Source organism: Myripristis murdjan, chromosome 15 (assembly GCF_902150065.1).
Source record: "Myripristis murdjan chromosome 15, fMyrMur1.1, whole genome shotgun sequence".
NCBI classification, from domain to species: domain Eukaryota; kingdom Metazoa; phylum Chordata; class Actinopteri; order Holocentriformes; family Holocentridae; genus Myripristis; species Myripristis murdjan.
In genome coordinates this window covers 19,883,437-19,897,379 of record NC_043994.1, presented here as the reverse complement: position 1 = coordinate 19,897,379, position 13,943 = coordinate 19,883,437, and the positions used below count along the sequence as shown (strand labels likewise).

Sequence of the window (13,943 nt, the reverse complement as noted above, 5' to 3'; positions counted from 1 at the left end):
TATCAAAAGAATATGAACCAGCGGGTTAGTAATATGACTGGGAATGAAAAGAAAAACAGTGTAAAGTACAGTAAGCACCACATGCACACTACAAATCCCTTACTGCAGCATCAGGCTATAAGAAAATAGATATATAGATAAATAGATATATATTGTGATAGGTTTGGTAGTAATCAGAGCTTGTGCTGTTGGATGAGCATTCAGGGCCGTTGCTAGGAATTTGGGGTCCTATGAGAGTATACTTCTGTGGGCCGCCTTTCCCCACTGTTACTTTTTATCGCCAAAGATAAATTTTGCATTTTTTTTTCAGTTCTTAGACTACATGTTAGTTTGTTATGTATTTTTCTGTTCCTCTATAAGCTTGTCTGATCCCACAGTCCTCAGGCTCCGACATCATTCAGTGTTTGGGCACGCTACATTGCTACTTGGTGGAAAAAGTAGTTCCTTCCTGTCTATCACTCGCTATCTTCTTTCTCAGTAAATTTCCGGCAGGCGAAACAGGGCTAGGCATATTGCTGCCATAGCTTGCTGCCTTCCAAAGTATTCAAGAACACACATACCTGCATGTTGCTTTGAACAAACCATGTGCCAGAGCATGGACCAAACCATTTTTAAAGAAGGGGGGTTTTGCTTGGAAAATGCAACATCTTTCATAAACTGCATGATTTTGTGGCCCTGTTTTTAACTGTGATACATTAATGTGAACTTAGGCTTACTGTGCACAATACTTCAGTCATAGAAAGGAGCCCACATCATAGACCACTGTGGTTTTTTGTGGGCCCTGATAGGCTGTGAACCCAAGAACTGTCATCACCTTTCCCCCCTTAAACAACGGCCTTGTGAGCATATGCCAGTACTGTAGTTTCACTTACCCTTGCACAAAGCTCCCACACACACACACACACACACACACACACACACACACACACACACACACACACACACACAAACACACACACACACACACACACACACACACACAATTAATCTTGTCTTACTGTCTTTGTGAGGGCATTGTTTTGACTTCCATTTATTTTATTTTTTTTACAGCCTTTTGCAGCCTTCACCTTATCTTAACCATAACCAACGCATACCCCACCCAAACCCTTACCCTAACCTTAACCTCAACCTAAACCTAATTCTAACCTTAACCTTAACCAACCCAGGTTACTGTGAGGACGTCCTTAATTCCCCCCAAATGTCCCCACTCTGTTGGTTAGAAATGCAATCTGGTCCTCACAATGTTGCATTTACAATCACACACACACACACACACACACACACACACACACACACACACACACACACACACACACACTGTCCCACGGCAAATCTTGCCCAGACTCTGCTCTAGGTCTAGCCAGGCTACAGTTTGCATTTCACAATATATTTACCTGCAGTTACATGCCCTCTCTTTTCATTAAAAAAAAAATGTATGTCTCTGGGCAATTGCAACACACCGGGTTAACTCCTACTTGTAACCCTCCTGCAGGGCAATGAGCCAGCCTACGTGTTCCTCCCACTATTTTCCACTGAGCGACAAGGCAGCACATTGTGCACAGAGCGGCCAGACAGCCAAGGTTACACAGTCATTTTCTCCCCTCTCTCTAAGGTAGGCACTCCGCGCTCAGATAACCGGATTTCACGGCTCAGATTGAGGTTGTGGACTGGTTTAAACGTGTTTGGATGAATGAATGACTTTATCGGTAAGGTTTTCATCATTTGTGGTTTTTCCTCTTTTTTTCCTCTGTGTGTGTGTGTGTGTTTGTGTGTGTGTGTGTGTGTGGCATGGCGACTAAAGCGATTTAGTTTGGGTGATGCTGAATCGGTGACCTCTACTGTTACTGTGCTGCTGTAGCCTTGATGCGATCGGCGGCGGACAGGATGCTGGAGCTGTTTTTGTCTGTTCTCCACCTCTCGTAGTTGAACTTGTGAATTTGCGGGATAATGTCCATGATATCCGCCGTCATCGGCTCTGTAACTGCGCACTGGACTCAGATCTTGCAGTTTAACAAGAGACCAGGCTGCTGTATAACGCCGCGGAGTGCTGCAAAGTGCTTTTAATTAGTTGTTTTTTTTTTATTATGACTCTTCCGGAAAAGCGCTATAATACTCCTATAGTGCCTGAGTAGTGGGTTTATAATGCACCTAATGGTATTTATTATTTTTAATCTCTTGTTGTATCAGGACATGTAGTGCTTTGCTGTGGTATGGCATCCTTTAAAAATGTATTAAAGGGTTTCTGTAGTTTTGATTATTATTATTTGAAGGGATAGTAGTCAGCTGTTTGTTACGTGTTAGGAATTTGTTTTAAACTTACTATTATTTTGATTAGAAAACTTTTGACAGTTGCTCCTGCTGGTGGTGCACTTCAAGAATAGGAATCTCTGCTGACAGATCTCTGTAGTATATCGCACTCATGACCCCATAGATTTACAGTATTTGATGAAGAAAAGTCCTCACTAGCTGGACCGATGAGAACATAGCCTCTGTATGTTTTATTGCAGTGACACTGGCTTAACTTCAGAGTCCAGATGATGCATTTTGTCCTGGAAAAATGCAGGACTGCTGTGATCCATACTAACATGCTCTGTTTAAGGTCGTCCTCAGATTATCATGCTTTATTATAATGCTTCTTTGATAATCGCACTAGAGGTATTACTGTGCAGGGGTTGATTACAATGAGCCTAGTGTTGCTGCTCTAGACCACTAACGTTTGGTTAATGTAATTTCAATTATATTAATTTTGTGGCCTGGACAGTATAATGAATACTGGTTTACAGTAGGAAAGTAATGCGCCCCATGGGTAAGTGTGAGGTGCTGAAAACTGACTTGGATAAAGAGAAAATTTGACAATAAAGAACACCATAGATCTGAAATGTTAGCCAAATAAAATGCACATAGAGTAGTAGTGTGCAACACTTTCTGCAAAATTGATGTTGCTGACATTTATTTATGCACCATAACACAGTGATTTACCTGACTTACCTGGCATTTAATAGTTACTTATTTAAATAATAAGTAACTGTACATGAAATCCTTTGTAATGTATGCATTAAATAGTGTTTACATGGAAATTGCAGGGCAAATCAGAGTAATTGGATCAGAGCACTTTTGTACTATATATGCTAAACTGTCGCTCAGATTATTTAAACTGTAGGGTTTACAGGATTTAGCTGAACATTTCAATAACCAGATTAAGAGAGATGTATTTGTTTGCATGGAAATTTACCGGTGAACCCATCATCTGGATCAGTTCAATATCGGATTCAATATCACATGACCGTTTTGTACAAGGACTGCATGCAGACTGAATCAAGTAGCTTTATTAGCTAAATTTGATAGGTCTACTCATATTAGTGTATCACATTTCGTTCTCTGAAGTCGAAGGTCATTTTGTTAACACCATATTTTTTTATTTTCACCTCGGTTCCCCTTTAACTTTTCATACATCAAGACAGACATAGACAGAACTGACTTGGGCAAAAAGAACAGCATCACCGTCGGTGGTCAAAATCAGAAATCAGATTCAGAGAGAGTTTTCATGAGCTGATATTCAGGAATTTGTGTCTGTGTCTTCGCTGCAGAGAGAGACAATTTGCATCATCCCACAGGGCGTACTGACACATATAATACAAAGAGAACAGGATTTCATATGCCCTGAAGGAGGCAGTGCAAAGCCCCCAGTAAGAGAGTGTACACTATACATAAACATGTAGCCAGTGTCTGCTGCACTGTACTGCACATTTTGGCTTGCATCATCTGTCCAGCTGTACAGATACTTCAGGTATACTGAGTGTTCAGGAGTGTACCCGTCCAGTGTGACATGAGGTAATGCGGTTGATTGTCGGAAACAAGCCAAGAGAGATAAAGAACTCAGACAGACTGTAATTCCTGCGGCTGTAAAGGTCCATGTGCACCTGAGGTGATACAGGGTCTTGCAGAGACTGCACAGGGTTGCAACACTGTGCAGACACCACTTGGGTAACACCAAATTGGAGTTATCAGGTTTACAGTCAATATATCGGCTGCAGTGCTGCAGACAACACCTTGGCAGTGTGAATAATCTTATGTCACCACTTAATTGTCATCACTTTCCCAGAAAAAAATTCTCCTGCATCAGAAGGGATAAATGTAGAAGTGATACAAACAACACTTATGCACACAAAAGAAAAAAATGATTTAAAAAAAAAAAAAGAATATCTTACCTATCAATCTATATAACTGGTAAGCTGGATAGTATTTTAAAGCTGTTTTCTCCACTTAAAATTACACTTCAGGAAAGGAAACATGTATTTCTAAGGAGGTTTCTCTACCATCCCACGGGTGAGAGGAATGCTCTTTGAATCTGCAAAAAAAAAAAAAAAAGACTAACCAGGTTGTAAAACAATCACTTACAAATTAACATCACAGATGATCGACCTGCCAGTCAACCCCGTGTTGCACCATCAAACAGGTGACTGGTACATGTGATCCGGAACAATGTGGACATCTGTCGCTGCACAGACCTTGCATAAATAGAGAGAGTATTCTCATTCAAACCAGCATTATCAAACTGTCCTTTAAGCATGCACATCTACACCTCTAATTCTGTGCCATGCACCCAAACATGACTTTTACCCTCACACTGGGTAAAAGCCATGTGTCTGTAAACTGTAAATGTACAGTAGAGATGAGTCACATTGACTAATCCACACCGTGTGATGTAACTATCTCCTGTTAGTAATAACCTTGATCTAGAGAGCAGTGTTCTACATGATTAATAGAAATGTGAGTCTTTCTGTTCTGTAATGAATACAGATAATAATATTAAAGGACAAATCCGCAGTAAATCATACCAGAATAAAGCCAAATTCTTGTGCGTCTGGGGGTATTTTAAAAGGCACGTTGAGGTGGCTCGTCTGATGTGATGACAGTATTTTTATTTCCAGAGATTAGAGGGCCTGAAAGCTTGATCACCCTTCAGTCTTCATCCTAGACTAAGGAATGACCAAAAGACCTCTGGCACGAAGATGTCAGGCTGTGCTTGGGCTCACAGGGGTTGAAAGCGTAGAGTGTCAGTCCAATATGCCTTTAAGTTGGTCAAAAATAAATAAATAAATAAAAATAAAGCTCCAGTAGTAGAGAGTGTAGTTGAAATGTCACAAAATGAAAACATCCATCACTATTTCCTATTTTTGAATGTCTCCTCATGTGTAGATCAACATTAACATGACTGTACAAATTAACATGTTTGTTCAGGCTTAGATTGTGTTCAAAATGCCTCTAAGATGTCTGCAGAATGAAGAGACATTAGCAGAGGTCTAATAGTAATATATTTGTGGAGTTCTCAGTCATCCAGAGTTGAATCGAGGTCAACTGGAATTGACTGGACTTGAATCTATGAATAAGTCCAGTTGACCTTGATTCAACTCTCTGTGTCCAATAATAATAACTTCAGACTTGCATTATAATAAATGTGAAGTAAGAAATTAAATGACATATCCTTGCTTTGAGAACACAGTCATGTAAAATAGCTAACTTCATATCAAATGGGCTTACAGGCAGGTGCAACCGATTATCATTGGCACAGCAGTGGAATCTAATACGTTTGCAAATTACATGATTCAGCAGCAGCATACTATTTTTATATGGAAAAAAGGCTTGGGCCTCGATTTGACCCCTGAGGGACACCATAGGTAACATTAACAAATGATCACCTCAAATCTCTGATTGCTACAAACTACTTTCCTGCAATCAGGAGGGAGACAAGTGTAGAGCAGGCACTAACAGAGCTGACACCCTACTGTTTGCTCCATTCAGAAAGGAGGAAATGATGCACTGTTGTAAGAGCTGCACTAATATGTCAGTGCTAACCCACACACTGCCACAACTTGACAGCTCCGACTGAGGAAAGTGCAAAAGGTTCAGGGCCACAGAGCAAAAGGCTAAGGTTTCAATACGTGCAGCAGCATCAAGATTTTGTGATTATTAAAAACTGGAGCTCATTAGCATTAGTGATAATAAATCTTGACATTTTGACACCCTAATTAACAAGAGACCTTACAGTGATTAAACTTGAAACCAGAATATCACCACATTCATGAGTTTTAGGAGCTTAAAACTGAGCAGACCTGTTGGTTTTCTGCTGTTCGCACCTGCCAGCCGCCCGCCTCGCTGCATGTCAGAGGGAGAAGGGGTCACTTTTGATCTGTTGTTTAAAACCAACCTGGGAGGAGCCAGTAGTGAGACATGGGCAGGAGAGAGGGGGTAGCTGTGCAAACAGACACATTAACACTGCAGCAGATGCAGTTATCAAGTAAAGGTTGTATAGGCAGCTACCTAAACTAACACCTGGACAGCACTGAGAATCATCTGGAAGTCACAGGCAGAGATTGTGAATTACCTTTTTATCTTACTGTCATCTATATCAGAGTCTATTAATTCAATGAGTTACAAGCTGTTATACTATTTAAATACTGCTCTATGACTGTTTTGTAACAGGTGCAGATGAATTAGGCTGCTTTAGATCTACTCATCAGCTTAAGTCTGTCAGCCTCACACTAACATGTGTAACATGTGTTTGTGCTAGTGAAAGTCAGTGGGATAGAAAATTAGTCTCAAAATTGCATACACATTGTTTCACACAGTTTTCTTAATTTTTCATATAAGTAATTTAGCAGTGGAAATGCACTGTAGAATGGCATGGATGTGATACTGAAGGTCTCATCTGACAGGGCTTCATTAGTTATCAGTCTGACATACTGACACTGTAATTAAGAGCATTTAATAATGATATTAATATGTGAGATTATACCATGGATATATGTCATATTATGCAATGGATATGAGTCAGCTTTCCTTATGTATTGTCTTTTTAGGTGATAAATGGAGACTTTCAATCATAAACTGAACACTTACATAGAATCATGGATGGGGCCCAGAGGTAAGTATTTATGTCAACTTTGTAGCTGATACTGTATGCCTCTTGCCTTCTTTTGTTTTATCGTTTTATTTTAGAATATACCACTCTGCTGTGTCCTCAAACAGCATGCAAACATTCAGCTGAATATTTTTTATATGCACAATAGCTCTAGTATATAATTTACGCTGCATTGTGAAAGGAGCATTAAACCTTTAACCCAGATTTGATTGTTTATGTGTACACGTTGCATGGAATTTGCAAGAATATTGCTGTGTTTTTTATTATTTTACCATCCCACCTTTTCTTTCCGTAACATAGCCTTTAGAGGTGTTAAGCAAACATTCCTTCTACTTTTCCCTCTCGCTCAAATTTATCTGCTTTTACCAGTATGGCTGCCTTATCTGTCCACTTCCACTTGACTTAGTGCAGCCTCACAAGAATTGTAAATACAGGGGAAAGAAAGAGGAGAATTCCATTGTACTTTTTAAGCAGACTGGTTTCTTTGCGTGCACATTTTCAGATCAGCGGGTACGGGGATGGCTGCTGCTGGACAACTATCCCCCAACCTTTGCACTAACAGTCATGTACCTTCTGATCGTATGGATGGGACCCAAGTACATGAAACACAGGCAGCCGTACTCCTGCAGAGGCCTCCTGGTGCTCTACAATCTGGGCCTTACGCTCTTGTCCTTCTACATGTTCTATGAGGTAAGCAGGTGACTGCTGACAGGCACGGCCCGACCTGCTGAAGTGGGCCAGAGCAATCGCTGCAGTGCCACGCTGCAGATAGATCATAGGGGAAATAAAAAGAAATGACCCTTAACCAGAGCTCTATATGCACTAAAACACTTTTTTTTAGCTGTGCTGTAGCTGTGTGACTGCAACAGGATACGTTTCATTTACACGTTTGACACGGATTAGACGCAGGCCCCTGGCTACTGGCCTCTTTCACTGAAAGCCACCACGGGACACAATGCTATCAGGGGGTGAGAGGGACACAGCTGGATGCTGACAGGGTCATTGTTTCAACAATCAAATCCCTCATACGCCCTCACAGACATCAGCACAGCCCCCTATTGTTTGCTGGAAAACTGCTATTTTATAAACAGCTGACTAAATAACTGAAATTGGTATATTTATTCTGCTCTGATGCAATCAACAAACATGAAATTGTGTTCTTATTTGGCATTGGTGCAGTCTGGGCAGAATGTGCTGTTTAGGGGGAATGAATCGTGGTGATAGTCCACGGACTTCAGTCAACATGGTGTAGCTTTATAACATGACCTCTCCTTGCCTAGACATATCATCATGTTTAGAGATACAGAGTATCTCTGCACACGATGAAGTAAGAGTTAGAGGTAGCATTTTTGTGCACCTGTAAGTCCAAAATATCTGTACACTCCTCCCCATCCAGCTGGCCAAATTACTTCCTTGTCTCTCTGTCTGCATTGCGTAAGCCCTCAGAGAACTAGCTCGGCTCACCCTGTGTGATTCATTAAACCTTGCACTGTGACAGTGCCCCAGCCATGGGGTGGACTTTTGGCAGTCTAAAATCACCGTCATCTGATGTGAATCAAAGTACGTCGCAGTTTTGTCCCTGTCTGCTTTCCAGGGCACATTACTTTCAGTCTCATAATAGCTGCAATTCAAATGGTGATAAGGCTTATTTTTTAAGATGAAGAGTGATAGGTTCAGAATCAGAATCAACAAAGCATATCTAGTGAGGTGTAGCATGTACCATACATTATGGTTCAGAGCTAATCTTCCCCTCAGTCTGCCGCTGGTTCTAAACCGATGACAATTTCTTGGCTCTTAAATTAATTAGAAGAGCCTTTTGCAGAGGCAGACAAAGACAGCTGATCTATACTAATTTTGTGAATCAGCATTGAGCCACCCAATCTTTGTACATCTGAATACTCCCTACTTGATACAGACAGAGCAAAAGCGCAGGACCCATGTGTAGTCACTGCACACACATACAGGCAAATACAGCCACTGAAATAATGAGATTTTCTATTGTATAATCCCCTGTTGTCACGCCTTAGCTCAGAGCTCATGCTGTTAGAATCAAAGGATAGTTTTGCTGTATGCGTCAAAATCATCAGATTAATTATGTTTCAACATGCCCTGTGTTTACATCAGGCTCTGAAATGGGACCTGAACTCACAAATCCCTTGGATCAGCAAAATGCCTGTTTTTAATATATGGGACAAAAACGACAAGGGTTGATTTTGATCTCATGTCATCTCTAAAACATGGAGAGCCCATATTGTTATACTTAGTTAATTAACTTGCCATCATTTTGATCTTTTTGTACAAACTATTTCTCATGTCATAGCTATGCATCTAGGTAATATACAATGCCTATTCCTGTATAAATTTAGTCTGCCTTATTAAATTAATGAGGGATAAAGGCAGAACAGTTTGTACTTCAAATCTGATGAAATACATAAACAAGGCTTCCATTCATCAAACATGTGTATACCTGTTATTGTTTAGTGACAGATATAACCAGTTATAACTCCCATATAAAGAAGTTAATGCTTGCTATCTGTTTCTGTGTTTGCATTGTTATTATTTTAAAGGAAGGGAAAGTCGTATTTTTCAAGTTTCCCCATCACATTTTAGTTGTGTTACTGTGTGACTGTGTGCATCTAGCTGATGTATTTGGTGTGTGAGGTGGTCCAGATACAGCTCATGTTGATCTCTTTGTCTTTAGCTTGTTACTGCTGTGTGGTACGGCGGGTATAACTTCTACTGCCAAGACACACACAGTGCAGCAGAAGCTGATAACAAGGTAAGACATTCACAGTCAAACAGCTCTCCATGTTCACTGATTATTCGTTTATGTCTTTGCTATATGTCATGAATTGCAAAATACATATTTATTCAGTTTCTTGACATCATATACAGTCAATGTACAAGCTCCAGTTACTGTTGAAAAGTTGCTATGCTATTGTGCAAATATATATCTGCCGGTGTAATTTATATAGGCCAGTACCTGTAAATCCCAGCAGATAAGCTGCAGGACAGAGAGTCAATTTAATCTGTGCCATGTCATCGTGATAACTCTATGATGTCCCTGGTGGGAATCTGAGTCCAGGTGAACACAGTGCTCACACTGAAATGTGCAATGCCATGCAGTTCTGCAGTGATAAAAGAAAAAAAGAAAACAGTTTTATTAATGTGTTTGTGCCGCAGATAGTTAAATAGCTTTTATGATTCACCCTGATCTTTCAAGGGCCTTTGGGACAGATGACCGCTTATCCTTATGCACATGATAAATGCTGTGTATGGGCTTTTTGAAGGATTTTTTTGCTCTGGGCATCTCTGATATGCTGTCTAATATACTATTTCTGTACTGTTGAAGGCAGTGAAACAGTAAACAACAAGGTTATCTTTGGGAACACACAGGAAAAATGGGCCTCGGTGTATTTTCCTGTATTTTAACAACAGATAAATGTTACTTCCCAATTCTGAGTTCCGAATCTGGAGTGTGACATCTTTAACCTTTTGCGTTTCTCCTCTCAGATCATAAATGTCCTGTGGTGGTACTACTTCTCCAAGCTCATCGAGTTCATGGACACCTTTTTCTTCATACTACGAAAGAATAATCACCAGATCACATTTCTTCACATCTACCACCATGCCAGCATGCTGAATATCTGGTGGTTTGTTATGAATTGGGTGCCCTGCGGTCACTGTGAGTGTTTCAACACAACTTCACCCTCTAGTCACTCCAGTCATTCAAGTAACCACGTTCACCATTTAGCCTCACAGCTAAATAATTCATGTCCACTTACGTTAAATCCACTGGCCCAAAAAAGAAACAAAGCCTTAAAGGACACAAATTGACTGTTACTGCGTTGAATACCACATATAATACGTCGTTTTGAGGCTGTCATTTTCCAGGATTTGAGAGTTGTTGCGTTTTTTTTTTTGTTGTTTTTTTTGTGCTGTTCCTGTCATCGCTTCACTGTTTTAAGAGCATTAACAAATATATTATTTATTTATTTATTTGATAGGGACGGATATGAACGCATAGAACAATTTTACAAATACAGTCTGATGCCACATATCATAATATTTATAATGATAAGCTTATTTGCAGTGTTTGTCCCTAGAAAATTGGAAATTAATATTCATTATTGCCAGGGCACATGGGGGTGTGCAAAGATAAGACTTTGACAGTTATGACACTAATTATTATTATAATGAACCCTCAAGGTCAGGTATTTATTATGTTACATCGACAACTTCTGTTGGTTTTGCATGAAATTTGACATAAACATTCAAAATTGAGCGGACCGGTGAGATTAATCGTCCGTTCATTGTTCATTGGCCAGCCACTTGCCATTCCCTCTCTGCAGCTGAGTGACTCTCCGTGTCTCCTCTGTGTCCTCCTCAGCGTACTTCGGTGCCTCCCTCAACAGCTTTGTCCACGTTGTGATGTATTCCTACTACGGGCTCTCAGCTGTCCCAGCCATGCGGCCTTACCTCTGGTGGAAGAAGTACATTACACAGTTGCAGCTGGTGAGCCCGTCCTTCAATTTGCAGAAGTGTTTCATGTATTATCCCATGTCAGAATACACAGGTGTGAAAATAAAATGTAGTGCAATGGAAGGGGTGAAACACACAGACCACCATCACACACTTTGTTATGGTGGTGCCCACTTGCTGTGTATGGACTTCGGTCCTGCTATTTTGACAGCACTGGAGTGCTCTATTTTCTGCAGCAGCCTCTTTAGCATTAACACAGAGCAGAAGACTGAAGGGAAGCACCATTTTCACCGTCCATTTAAGATATTTTAGGCACAGGATCGATGCTCTCTCTCTCTTTTCCTCTTTCTCATGTGTGTCCACGTATGCATGCCATGCTTCCTCCACAGATCCAGTTCTTTTTAACCATGTCCCAGACCATGTGTGCGGTAAGATGGCCATGCAGTTTCCCTAAGGGCTGGCTGTATTTCCAAATAGGTTACATGGTCACGCTCATCATCCTGTTCTCAAACTTCTACATTCAGGTGAGTTGTGTTAATTATTAATTCATGTGTTCAGTATAAGCTATAGATTTGTGCCTATACTGTAGCCACTGTGTATTTACACACAGCTGCTTCTTTTGTGGACAGGTTTATAATTGACCTCTCCTAACTTGGAGCTTGCAGCAGGTGTAATTTCGATATGATGCATTTTGTTATTTAAGTACATGTTAAATACAGACATATACATACATATATATATATATATATATATATATATATATTCATACAATTATACATGTTACTTTGTGATATTCAGCAGATTAGGAGTAAATTGCTTCTCATGTACAAAGAAAAATAGTCTGCTGATATTGATATGATGTTTCATGTTTGATACCGTTTTTGCCCAAAATGTTGGAGCATTCCTTTAAGACTGAATATTATAATATTTGGACCACTGCAACTGTACAAAATGGTGTCCAATAAATCCATGCAAGTGGGGCACGTGCATGACAGGAAAAATTATTTTTTAAAAAATCAATCAAATCATAAATAGTTGTGCTGTAATGAAATTTATTCAACAAACACTGGTTTTTTTTTTTTTTTTTTGTATCTTTCTGACATTTTGCCTCCGCCTCTCTCCTCTCTGTCTCCCTCTCTGTCCCACTAGACGTACAAGAAGCATAGTGTGTCTCATAAGAAGGAGCACCAGAATGGCTCCCTTGTATCAACAAATGGACATGCAAATGGGGCGCCAACTATGGAAAGCTCAGCACATAAGAAACTGAGGGTGGACTGACGTTTGAGAAGCCACGCCCACTTCTACTGTAGCATATTAGCTAAAGCTGCTAGGAGGGATAAGTATCTTCTTTACAAGAGATGTTTTAGATTAGTCTAGTATTCACTTGAGACTAAAAAAAAAAAAAAGCCATAGCTACATCTATCCAGAGACTTTCCATGGATTTGCACACATTACCACTTGTGGTATTGAATCAAATTTATTATAGTTAAGGGACAAGAATACTGTAGCATGGTTAATCCTGCGCAACATCGCCTTTTGCCCCCCTCTCCGTAGTAAATTAACTGCAAAGCTGAAAAGCTCTTACTTGGTCCAGCAAGCTGCTACCTTTTCATTTCATTCAAAAGTCATTCATGTATGCTCTGTGCAGAGAGGGTCCACAGATGAAAGCTTCAGTGAAGTTGTCCCATCACACCGTGTGACCATCTCTGCTCCAATAATGAAGGGAATAATTAGAAATAACAATCCAGTGCTTACCATGGTCATTAGTGATATATAACCAGAGCATGAGTCTCCTGTCTCCCATCCTCACATCATCTTGCTCTTGCTCCCCCCCACCCGCCCTCTCTCTCTCACCTGTGCAGCACTGCAATGCAGTCACATTCCATTGATAGGTTACAGCTCAGTAGCTTAATTTTGCTGTACACAATATTTCCACTGACTTGCAGAATCGTGGCTCTTAAACTGTTTTCGCCCAAGGCCTCCAATTTGGGGAGTTTGGTATTGTCACGTCTAATGCATCTTGACAAGTTTTAATGCAGTTGTGAAGTTTTATGGGCACAATATGAGCTCACTTCTCCTAAATCACCCCCAGTGTCGCAGGAGTCAATTTCCTCCTCTGTTGGCAGTGCATTCCATGTAGCTCGACTAATTAAACGCAATCAGAAAAGAAAAATAATCAATTAAAATTCATTAAGTGAGGCTATGCAAATAGTTCCATAGTGATACAATTTACTGGCAACTGTCTAAATATCAGCTTTATCCAGTGGCTGTGATCATACAGTTCAGTGGAAGTTAATTTAGTGCATTTCATGACATTAAGTATCTGATATGCAAATGAAGCATATTGTAAATAGCCATGACACGAATAGGGTGCCTTTAGGACCGGTTGATTTTGTTTCATCTGTCGCTGTTCTTGATTTTATTGGTTAGGCCAGTGTGTGTCAAACCTCCTTTGCAAATCCTGTGCCTGCTTGTTTTGTTTTTTTTTTTGGCAGTTCACTATAAGTCACAAGTCAGCACACCTATCTGTTACTGGCAC

The 13,943-nt window shown here is 40.2% G+C and overlaps 1 protein-coding gene across 3 annotated transcripts; it reads left to right on the top strand.

Moving 5' to 3' along the window:
- Nucleotides 1-1,537: 1,537 nt before the first annotated feature.
- elovl5 (ELOVL fatty acid elongase 5) lies at nucleotides 1,538-12,838 on the top strand. 3 transcript variants are annotated; one of them, XM_030070499.1, is made up of 8 exons: nucleotides 1,538-1,612; nucleotides 6,861-6,925; nucleotides 7,425-7,612; nucleotides 9,624-9,701; nucleotides 10,436-10,607; nucleotides 11,313-11,437; nucleotides 11,794-11,928; nucleotides 12,554-12,838. In XM_030070499.1, the coding sequence occupies exons 2-8, from the start codon at nucleotides 6,868-6,870 to the stop codon at nucleotides 12,680-12,682; spliced, it is 885 nt and encodes a 294-aa protein (XP_029926359.1). In that variant the 5' UTR covers nucleotides 1,538-1,612; nucleotides 6,861-6,867; the 3' UTR covers nucleotides 12,683-12,838. The 3 variants fall into 3 exon arrangements, with proteins under 3 accessions (XP_029926359.1, XP_029926360.1, XP_029926361.1); XM_030070500.1 differs by having other exon boundaries at nucleotides 1,580-1,706; XM_030070501.1 differs by lacking the exon at nucleotides 1,538-1,612 and adding an exon at nucleotides 5,342-6,376.
- Nucleotides 12,839-13,943: the final 1,105 nt, after the last annotated feature.